At 36.8% G+C, this 12,419-nt stretch overlaps 1 protein-coding gene across 1 annotated transcript; it reads right to left on the reverse strand.

Moving 5' to 3' along the window:
* Nucleotides 1-320: 320 nt before the first annotated feature.
* Nucleotides 321-11,335, reverse strand: LOC113359614. The gene is made up of 7 exons (XM_026603218.1): nucleotides 9,407-11,335; nucleotides 8,455-9,322; nucleotides 7,783-7,920; nucleotides 7,523-7,732; nucleotides 1,230-1,364; nucleotides 506-565; nucleotides 321-385 (listed from the first exon to the last, which is right to left on the reverse strand). Exons 1-7 carry the CDS (start codon nucleotides 11,333-11,335, stop codon nucleotides 321-323), a joined length of 3,405 nt encoding a protein of 1,134 aa, XP_026459003.1.
* Between the last annotated feature and the right edge of the window lie 1,084 nt (nucleotides 11,336-12,419).

Below are 12,419 nucleotides of genomic sequence, written 5' to 3' on the forward strand. Positions count from 1 at the left end.
ATAACCAGCCATCAACCTCTTCCCTCAGAATGCAGTCCATGCCTCCATATCTCAATTAACCATTCTTACTGCAATATCACTCCATTGATCACGGCTATTCATCTGAGCTTCCAGTTCAGCTCCAACTGGCACTCATTCCATTTCTGCTCCATTTAATCCTGCAGTCCAGTTACCCAGCACCTGCTATCTCCTTGAAATCAACCACTAGCACCATCTATCTCTCAACCACCAGTTCAGAGCAACAACTCCATTCTACTGCCAAGCTCTAACTCCCCTCGCTGCAACTGCATCTCAGCTAACCACAGCTGTAGCTTCACAATTTAATATACCACAAGCTCTTTCACCATTTCAGCTGTATTGGAATCACCACTTGCAACATCTTGATCTACAGCTTTAAATCCAAATCAACACCACCTGAAACTGCAGCTGCTAAGCCGCAGAAACTCACAACACATTCAATCACCTGGTCTTCACTTCAAGCATCACCCGTAGCTGCACTTCATACTCTGCAACATCCACAATTCACCAACAACAGCAACCACCTCCAATTCCAACATCATAATCTCTGCATTTCACACAGCCATTGCCCCGGCGAACAATGGCAGTAACATCTCACCTGCAACTGCAACCTGATATCCGAGTCTCCAACTGCAGCTGCAATTGAACTTTACTAAAGTATAGAAATGCACCATCATCTCACTCCTTTCCTCGCTTAGCCAAATGCAGTCACGGCAAAACAGACTCATGCTCTAATCCTGGCAATTCACCACCTGCACAATGCTAGCACATTCCCTGTAGTTCACACTGCCTAGCTATTGCAACATCATCTCCTGTTTGTCTGCAATCAGTATTACCAACAGCTGCTCAACTCAAACCCTGTCGAGTTTTTCTCGTTCTCCAGTTCACTTGCAGTTGCAACCTAAGTATACATCTAACTCCCTGTACCTTAACTATTCATGTCTTCAATCTTCTTAATTCAGCAACACAAGACTCTAATTAAAGGGAAGTTCTTCGTCTGGTACTTGATTCAACAGCAGCACCAATTCCACTATTGTATCACCATCGAAGTCCTAGTTCCATGAATTCAAACCCTGAACAAAACCTATCTTCAATTTCATCTTTTCTTCTTCAGATACCCTTTAACACAAATCAACCAACCTCGATTCATCATTGAATTTCTTACACACAGCAGAAAACCCTAATTTCACCATCTCGAATTCGTAACTCACCAGGACCTTTCTTTCCATTTTTCCATCTCGATCCAGATTTATCTCTTAATTCCACCAACAGAATCCCCCAACAAATTGCTCCATCAATAGCACAACTACGAACCCAAAACTCCACTGAATCGTCTTCATTCTGTCCTCCAACATCGATGGCAGAAAACACCACAGATCAGCAGACAACGATCTCTTGTTGCTTTGATAGAAACCCTTCTTGTTAATCTTCTTCTTCCACTCAATTGCGTCTAATTCATCTCTGTGAATCTCTTACTCTCTGCAACAAAAGCATCATAATCTTCAACTCCATCGAATTTCTTCTCTGCCAGCAGCCGTCCCTCTCTCTGTCTTGAATTAGAGAACAATGATTGAGATCTATGTAGTCAATTTCGCTTGTACCGGCCGAAATATCGGCGGAATTTCGTGTACCGGTGTTAGAGCGAAACGAAAACACAAATATCGCGGTACGATATTTAGCCGATAATATCGGCCGATATATACGAAACGATACAGTCCGGTTTTCCCGATATGGGACAGTTTCGGAATTGTTTTGTGAACGTCAGGTCAATTTAGGAATTTTAAGTGAAGGGAAGGATAAAATCCCTAAATCTCATCGAAATTTTTGGCAGAAAAATCTTCAGAAACCCTTCTTGGCATCCGTTTTTTTCTTCTTCTTAATGTCAATGGCGAGATTCAATTGATGGTCGATCTGTTAACAAGAGGTTAGGGTTTTGATAGTTAATTTCTTCTTTTGCTGTGATTTGTATCTAATTATTCTTTGATGAATTATTTGTTAAATCTTGATACATCTTGATAAAATGGTTTTCATCATTAACAAATTAGTTTCTCCATCTTAATTGATAGTTCCATTCTTGTTAGATCTAATCAATTTATGTGTGTTCTTTCTGTATGAAACTATCAAACCAACTGTGAATTCTCCCATTTTTCCAATTTGAACTTCATACGACGACTCTTATGTTTTGAATGAACTTGTTTGTTTTTCTAAAATTGATGCATTTTAATGTTGTATAATTTTGTGTGAAACAATATAAATTATAGATATAAATTTAGAACCGATATCTCCCCGATATTTGAAACCGAGATCTCCCCGATACAATGTTGTACCAGTGTACCGGTCCTCAGCCGAGACAAACCGGTATCCGATATTGACTACATACATCGTTATCTGTGAAATCTGGGTGGTAATAACAATTATTACTACATACACCCACTATATTGATAAAGGCTATCAAAGTGAGCATTTGGCCTATCAGTTTCAGAGAACTGACTGCCTGTTCTATTTCTTGCTCCACTGTCAGTTATAGAGAAATGATAGTTCATTATTCGCCTCCTTGTTGCGCAACCTAGTCGACTCCAAGTATAGCTCGCCTCTGAATTGAGCTTTTTGCTTTTTACGTTCCAAATATACGATTTCTCCTTCTTTTGCTTCAAATGACTCCAAAACACCTATAAAACTCAAAACTAAACATAAGAGATGCAATTCACAAAGATAATAGCAAATAAAGCATAAATACTAGATATAAAATTAGGTGTTTTACAACACCTATCAAATTCCCCACACTTAGACTTTGCTAGTCCTCGAGCAAATCAAACGAAACTTAATCTAAAGTATACATACAACTCCTGTGAGGGTTTACTAGAGATATACCCACAAAACCTGCTTTTCCAACTTACTAGTTCTCCATAATGATAGCATCCAACGCGCTAAGAAGAGATAGACATTCTGCACACTAGTCATAAGAAGTTAGACACATAAATGAACACAATCTCATCCTTAAAAGTTGAGAGAGAAATAACCATCCCTTCTCGAAAAAATTCGGGTTCGGAGTGATCGAAAGTCTCGACTCTGCCTCACAAGAAAGGGTTTAATGATATTGCTCTCAATAATAAATAGCTCTTTATGGGTCACACATGTGTCGAGGTAGGAATGAAGAAAGAATCTTGCGACACGTTTAATGGTAGGAAGGCAAAAACCCTCCGAATTGTTTTTAAAACCCACATCTTTTATTCATTTTGAAAACCCTTTTTATGACGATCTCTAAGAAAGGAAATCAACCACTTAACGAAGGTGGAAATATGCTTACTTACCTCGTTATCCGTTCGACGTGCAGTTAGCACCACTCTCACAGCATCCATAGAAACGTCTTCAATCTTCAATCGGTGTCTTCATCTTCGTCTTCGGTCTTCAACTCTTGATGATGAAATCATGAACTTCGTAGAATCTTGACAATGTGATTCTTTCCTCTAATTCCTTGTTGCTTGAAACCTCATTATGGATATTTCTTCTTCCACTGGCTTTATTGAATAAATACAAAACCAAAAATGAACTAAACAAACTAAAATATGATGCAATGATTTTTTTTTTCTTCCTTTTTAATTTTTTTTTTCTTTTCTTTTTCCTTTTTTTTTAATAAAGTAAATACAAAATGAAACAAAACAAAGTAAACAAAACTAACAATGTACCTAACAAAATTTCTCTTGTCTCTTTTTTTTTTTACTTTTTTTTTTGAGATAAGAGAAAATAATACAAATACAAAATAAAGATAAAAATAAAAATGCAAGTACAAAGGCCATGGTGTAAGTACTTTACCGCTCGATTCTTCACAACTTGTATGTTTCGATATCATAAACTTCTTGACTCTCGTCTTGATAATATTCGCTCTCGTACAATAGTCTTCAACTTGTAAAAATTCTGCTCCTTGTCTTGTTGCTATACTTAAATCTGAAATATGTTCATTTCTATGTTGTTGCTTGTAAACCTAGAACGTCTTCAACTTTCCTTCGAATTTGTGATGCTCCTCTTGTTGATGATGATGGTGTTTCTATGGACCTGTTGGTGTAGAGAGAGATAAAGTGGATGGTGCTAACTGCGAACAAGATTACAAGTGGTATGTAAGTTAGCAATTCGATGTCACCATTCATGATTGATAAAATAGCACTCAAGAGATCAAAATAGTGCTTCTGTTGGTGGGAGGTTGGGTGGCTCACCATTCTACCCGGAGTTTACGTACGGTGACACACACTCTAAAAGCACATATTAGAAATGAAGGTCAGTGCCTCTCATTATGTAACATGGGTAGTCTCCACTATAGGGGATCACAAATCTAATACCGAATTCAGTCTGCACCTTATTTTCCACTAGGATGGTTAAATCCAACTTTAACTCTCATACAAGTAAGAAACCTGATCATGTTCTCTGTCATCTCTAAGTTCAGTCACTCTTATGAGAATCTCGATGTAATCTTAGCGACATGTATACTATGTGACTCTAAACTAACCACAAGTTGGAGTTTTCTTATTCACTATTTTACATAAAAGTCGAAAAAAAATTGAAAATTTTACAATGCAAGTGCTTAACCACTCCCTCAAACTTAAACTTTACATTGTCCTCAATGTAAATTGAATCGTCCAAAGAAAGACAAGGTGGGAAATTAAATGCAAATTTTAACATGATAATGACAAGAAATCAGAAAAAATAAATGCAAAACAAGACAAGAAAAAACTAAAAACAAAACAAAAAATAAATATAAGACAAGACAAGAAATACTCATCCTATGGGTTACCTCTCATTTAAAGTCGTCAGCCCGACTATCTCCTTGCTTTCTATGCCTCCTCCAGAGGGAGTGCATCCACAAAGTTAGCTCCTTCCACCACTTCGGAAGTGAAATTCTCATAGTATGGTTTCAAACGGTGCCCATTAACTTTAAGTTCCTTGCCTGTAGCTATGCTGCGAATTTCCACTGCACCATGAGAAAACACATTAGTAACAACAAAAGGTCCGATTCAACGTGACCTTAGTTTACCCGGAAATAAATGCAAGCGAGAATTAAACAAAAGTACTTTCTGCCCAATGCAAAATTGTTTTCTAGAAATCATGTTATCATGAAATGCTTTCGTCTTTTCCTTATAAATGCGTGATCTTTCAAATGCATCATTACGAAGCTCCTCTAGCTCTTGGAGTTGTAACTTCCTTTGCTTTCCAGCCCCATCCATATCCATATTGCATTGCTTAATAGCCCAAAACGCCTTATGCTCAATTTCAACGGGTAAATGACAAGGTTTACCATACACAAGCCTAAAAGGAGACATCCCTATAGGTGTCTTGTATGCGGTTCTATAAGCCCATAAAGCATCATTAAGTCGCATGCTCCAATCTTTCCTTGTTGGGTTCACCATCTTCTCTAGAATGGATTTCACCTCCCGGTTAGACACCTCGGCTTGTCCATTTGTTTGTGGATGATAAGGTGTTGCAATCTTGTGCGACACATTGTACTTCTTCAACAAGGTTTGTAAGATCATGTTTTTGAAGTGAGAACCCCCATCGCTAATTATGGCTCTTCGAATTCCAAACCTTGCAAAGATATTAGCTTGAAAAAAATCTGAAACCACTTTAAAATCATTAGTCGGGTGGCCTTAGCTTCCACTCATTTGGAGACATAATCAACAACAAGTAAGATATAAAATTTTTCATGAGAGTTGATAAAAGGACCCATAAAATCAATACCCCATACATCAAAAACTTCAATAAATTGAATAAAAGTTTGTGGCATTTGATTTCGGGCACCTAGATTGCCTGTTCTTTGGCACCTATCACAAGTTGTACAAAATATATATGCATCCTTAAACAAGGCTGGCCAATAGAAACCGCTTTCAAGTACCTTGTAAGAGGTTCTCTTACTCCCGAAATGTCCTCCGCAAGCATAGGAGTGACAAAAAGACAAGATTGAATTAAACTCGGATTCGGGAACGCACCTTCGTAACACTTGGTCACTACCTTGTTTCCATAAGTATGGATCATCCCATATGTATTGGTTCCCTAACCTCTTAAGTTTGTCTCTCTCAACACGAGACAAGTTCTTTGGGATTTGTTTAGAAACCAAGTAGTTCACAATATCGGCATACCATGGTTCTCCAAAGGCAATTGAGAATAGTTGCTCATCCGGGAAACTTTCACGCAATGGTATAGCTTCATTGTCCACAACAAGATGGCTCAAGTGATCCGCAACGGTGTTCTCAATTCCTTTCTTGTCTTTAATTTCAATATCAAACTCTTGCAAGAGTAAGATCCATCGTATAAGCCTTGGTTTCGCTTCTTTCTTCATTAGCAAATACCTAAGTGTTGCATGATCAGAAAAGACAACAACTTTTCTACCAATTAGATAAGAGCGAAACTTTTCCAAGAAAAAAACAATAACTAATAACTCTTTTCAGTGGTTGTGTAGTTTTGTTGGGCATCATTTAACGTTCTCGAAGCATAATAAATAGCATGAGGTATCTTCCCCACACGTTTCCCAAGCACCGCACCGACCGCATAGTCACTTGCATCACACATGAGATCAAAAGGATTGCTCCAATCCGGTGGTTTAATGATAGAGGCTGAAATCAAAAGTTCTTTCAAACGATTGAATGCCGTCATACACTTTTCATCATAGTTAAAAACCACATATTTTTGCAATAAGTTGCAAAGTGGTGATGCTATCTTGGAAAAGTCTTTGATAAATATACGATAAAAACCTGCATGACCAAGAAAAGAGCGTATCTCCCTCACCGTAGTGGGAGGGGTAAAAGAACGAATAAGGTCTATTTTAGATTTATCGACTTCCAAGCCTTTAGAAGATATTATATGGCCTAAAACTATGCCATGAGTTACCATGAAATGGCACTTCTCCCAATTTAGCACAAGGTTTGTTTCAACACATCGTTCAAGGATTAATGACACAACAGATAAGGGTAACAGGGATAGGTTTAAGTTTCGTCAGAAACTTAATAGAAAACTGATTCTAGGATCAAGATTCTAAGGTAAAACATTAATAAAAAAACTTGATAATAATATTGATAATAAGATGTGTCTTGTAAACAAGAGTTCCAGCCTTTATATAGACTTACATGAACTGATTAAAGGAAAGAGTTTGACGAAAACTAGAAAAGGAAATACTTGCAAAGCAAACTAACTTAAACTGACGTAAGGGATCAACAGTCATAGTTTATCCAAAGGCATGAGTTCAACTGTTACAGTTGATGCAGAAGAAAAGGATCAACAATCATTGTTGATACAGAGAAAGATGTACTACATCAGTCCCCCCTTCTTGAAAGAAACTCGCCCTCGAGTTAAAGTATAGAAAGACCTTCATTCTCTCCACGGAAGTTGAATATTTCTTGCACATTGAAGATATTAGAGATGTTCCAAGTCGATGGAAGATCAATAACATAAGCATTGTCACTAATTTTCTTAAAAATCTTGAATGGTCCATATTTCTTCATCTTGGTCTTGTTATAAGTACCAGCAGGAAATCTTTCTTTTCTGTGATGAATCATAACCAATTCTCCTTCACCAAAAGTTTTAAGTCTTCTATGTTGATTGGCATCGTCCTTGTACTTGTTGTTAGAATCCGCAAGCTTTGACTGTACCTCTTGATGTATGAGTGAAGATTTCTCAACAAAGTTATCTGCCTTAGCATTTGATTTACGCAGCTTGGGAAGTACCACCAAATCTAAAATATGATTAGGAACCTTAGAAAAACAATCTGAAAAGGTGTCTTACCTGTAGATCGATTAACTGAAGTGTTATAAGCAAATTCCATATGTGGAAGGAGATTATCCCATTGCTTCTCTTTTCCTCCAATAACCTTGGCTCTAATCAGATTTCCTAAAGATCGATTGACCACTTCAGTTTGTCCATCTGTTTGAGGGTGAGCAGTTGTACTAATATATTGAAGTTTAGTACCCAAACGCATCCATAAAGACTTCCAAAAGTAGCTCAAAAATTTAGTGTCTCGATCAGAAGTAATTGTTTTGGGAATTCCATGCAAACGTACTACTTCTTTGAAAAATAAATAAGCAACATTGGATGCATCAGTTGTTTTCTTGCATGCTATGAAGTGAGCCATCTTTGAGTAACGATCAACAACTACCATAATAGAATCATTCCCCCTCACAGTACGTGGTAAACCAAGCACGAAATCCATGCTAATATCCACCCAAGGAGCTTCAGGAATTGGTAGAGGAGTATACAAGCCAGTGTTTTGAATATTACCTTTAGACTGTTGACAAACCATGCATTTTTGTACGTACTTTTGAACGTCTCTTTTAATAGAAGGCCAAAAATAACGTTCTTCAACCAAAGCTATTGTTTTATCACGTCCAAAATGTCCACCAAGGCCACTGCCATGTAATTCTTGGATGAGATGAAGACGTAGAGAACATTGTGGAATACATAAACGATTTCCTTTAAAGAGAAACCCTTCTTGAATGAGAAAATCATCAACACTTCCTGTTGAAGAACCACACTTGTCCCAAAGTTGCTTAAATTCTTTGTCTTCACTATATAAATCTTTTAAGAAATCAAAGGCTAAACTCTCATGTTTAAGAGTAACCAGAAGATGAGCTCTCCTACTCAAAGCATCAGCAACTTGATTAAGTTTCCCACTTTGATGTTTAATGGAAAAAGTATATTGGTTAATAGTAGATAACCATCTATCATGCATCCTATTGACCTTTGCTGAAGTTTTCAAAAACTTGAGAGCTTGATTATCAGTATTGACAACAAATTCACTGTGAATAAGATAAGGATGCCAATTCTTAAGATCTTGAACAAGAGCAATTAATTCCAACTCATAAGTAGACCACTTATTCCTTGTATCTGAATTCTTTTCACTATAGTATGCAACTGGATGTCCTTCCTGAGATAACACAGCACCAATGCCAACAATAGAAGCATCACAATGAATCTCAAAAGGTTTATCAAAATTTGGCATGGCAAGAACAGGTGCATTGCACAATTTTTCCTTAAGAAGATTAAAGCTCTTATCTGCTTCTTCAATCCACTCAAAAGTATCACACTTCAAACAATCTGTCAAACCAGCTGCAATGGTACTAAAGTTTCTCATAAATCTTCTATAGAAAGAAGCTAACCCATGAAAACTTCTTACTTCACGTATATATGTTGGAGTAGGCCAATCCATAATTTCCTTAACTTTATAATCATCCACAGAAATACCAGTATCCGACACAACATATCCCAAGAAAGTGACCTTGTTTGTAAAGAAAGTGCACTTCTTTAGATTCACATACAAAACATTGTCCTGCAGTGCCTGAAAGACTTGAGATAAATGTGAAATATGCTCTTCTTCATTGTTGCTAAAAATCAGTATGTCATCAAAATATACAATGACAAACTTTCCAAGAAAAGGTTGCAGAACTTGATTCATGAGGCGCATAAAAGTACTAGGAGCATTAGATAATCCAAAAGGCATGACTAACCACTCATACAAACCTTCTTTTGTTTTGAAAGCTGTTTTCCATTCATCACCTTCTCGAATACGTATTTGATGATATCCACTACGTAAATCAAGCTTTGTAAACACTTTAGCACCCGAAAGCATATCTATCATGTCATCAATTCTTGGTATGGGAAACCTATATGGTATAGTAACTCTGTTTAATGCTCTACAGTATATACACATATGATGTCCACCATCCTTTTTGTCTACTAAAAAGGCTGGACTAGCACAAAGACTTTTGCTAAGTCTTACCAAACCTTTTTGTAAAAAATCATCAACCCGACCTTGTAAAATCTCATGTTCTTTAGGACTTAACCTATAATGAGGTTGATTAGAAATAGAAGTTCCAGGTATAAAGTCAATTTGATGTTGTAGATCTCTTAATGGAGGCAAAACATTGGATAATTCAGTAGGAAATAAATCATTGAAAGAAGATAATAAAGGTTGTACCTTGTCTGGAATTTCCACCATTGGTTTATCAGCTTCATGAGAACTCAAAGAATGATTTGGTTGTAAAGAATGAACAATGGTAGCAACAAGTGCATTTGTCTTCTTATCTGATGGTTCCTTGACTGAATTAGAAGATTGTAAAGGCCATAGAACTTTAGTAAACCCTTCATGAACAAAGGTATAAGTATTCTCATAGCAGTTATGAACAGCACGAATATCATATTGCCATGGTCTTCCCAATAATAAACTTGCTGCAGTCATGTTAATAACATCACACAAAACATAATCTGAATACCCAGGGAAAGAAAACTTCACCAAACATTGATGATTAATTTGCTGAGTGGAAGAGTTGTTTATCCATCCAACTGAATACGGTTTTGGATGAAGAGTAACAGGTAAACCAAGTTTCTCAACTAGCTTTGCAGAAACATAGTTTTCTGTACTTCCACTGTCAATGATCATGGTGCAAAGCTTCTCTTCAATGAAACAATGAGATCTGAAAATATTATGTCTCTGAGTAGGACATGGTTCAGTGATTAAAATTGATCGAATCATCCCAAGGAAATCTGCATCATAAGTCTCATGTTCTTGAAGATAAAATAATTCATCATCTCCTAATGCTTCTTCTTCTTGTGTTTCGTCTGAAGTTTCATTAATGTAAGCATGGAATTTGCGACAATCACTATAAGTATGGCCAGTTTGGTTGCACTTGTTACATTTATCTCCTCGAAATTTTGAATAAGGGTTAGAGGGTTTAGATAATGGTGGAAAATCTTGTTGAAACTGATTACCTTTAGTATTGCGAACAAAATTTCGTTGTGGAGGAGGCTGAGGTGGCTTAGCAGATGAGATATGTATTTTAGGAGAAGGTTCTGAAGGAACAGAAGTAGGTTGTTGTTGCTGATATGGTTGGTTTGCACTTCTGTCATGTGGATCAACAAAGACAGTTGATCCCTGTGAGGATGGATCAAAAACGACTGTTGATCCCTTTTCACCTTGGTAACCATAAGAATAATTATATGGTCTGGCAGTTTTAGAAAAGTGTTGATAACGAGCTTGACGTGGAGTTGCTTGTCTAGAGGTACTGAGTACACGCCTTTCAACTCTAATAGCTTGTTGGATGGTTTCAACCATTGTAAACACGGACTGCGTCAGTCCCTGTTGAATTAAATTATTCAAACCAACTACAAAACGTGCAACTAATTGCTCTTCAGTTTCATTCAATTGGTTACGAGCAACTAAATCATAGAACTCACCAACGTATTCTTCAACTAATCTGGCCCCTTGTCGACAGTTCTGAAGCTTAATAAAAAGTTGTTGCATATAATCTCTAGGTAAGAATTTATCTCTTAATAATTGTCTCATTCTTTGCCATGTACGTATAGGAGGTTTATGAGCATTGCGTCGATCTTCACCGAGTTTTTACCACCAAGCTGAAGCTCCACCTTTTAATTTATAAGCTACCAGTTTAACTTGAGAAGATTCAGGAACTTCCATGAAAGTGAAAAAGGAATCGACTTCATAAAACCAATCCAGCAAGTCTTCAATATGTAAACCACCATGAAAACTAGGTATATCAGCCTTCAACTTATATTCTGGTAAAGTTCCATAAGGATTCATACAAGATTTTAATCTTTTTTCATCAACCCATTGTTGCTCTTTGAGTTCTTCAGCTTTGTCATCTTCATCATAGTTGAGGGGTATGGTAATCTTCTATTTGTTAACATAACCTTCCAAAGGTTCCCTGTGGTAAAGGTTATGGGAAATATTCTCAGGAATATTATCATTATGAGTAAAAGAAGGTTTAAATTTTTTGGTCTCATCTTCTTCTTTTTCGCCAGAGCTTTGGTCCCCTTCTGTATCATCGGTTAATTTAGGCATCACCAAGTCACCAAAACCAGCATGTTTCCATAATTTGTCTAAACAATCTCCATGCATAGCAAGTGCAGATTTTAGAGAATTTGTAGCGGAATCAAGCTTGGTATGAAACTTGGTTTATAAGGAACTAAAAGACGTTTCAATTTTGTTGCCGAGCTTGGTTTCAAGTGCTGTGCTGAGCTTGGTTTCAAGTGTTGTGACAATGGCATCAATTTCAGTTGGTGTTAACTTGTCTCCCATTGTAACGAAAGGTAGGTGGGTGAAAATTTAGGGTGTTGAGTTGTTGCGGAAGCTGTGGAAAGGATCTGTTTCTAGATAAAAATCTGAAAACTCTGTATCTGATACCAACTAGTGTAGCACAGATAAGGGTAACAGGGATAGGTTTAAGTTTCGTCAGAAACTTAATAGAAAAATGATTCTAGGATCAATATTTTAAGGTAAAAGATTAATAAACAAACTTGATAATAATATTTATAATAAGATGTGTCTTGTAAACAAGAGTTCCAGCCTTTATATAGACTTACATGAACTGATTAAAGGAAAGAGTTTGACGAAAACTAGAAAAGGAAAT

This window comes from Papaver somniferum, chromosome 3 (genome assembly GCF_003573695.1).
Source record: "Papaver somniferum cultivar HN1 chromosome 3, ASM357369v1, whole genome shotgun sequence".
Classification (NCBI taxonomy): Eukaryota; Viridiplantae; Streptophyta; class Magnoliopsida; order Ranunculales; family Papaveraceae; genus Papaver; species Papaver somniferum.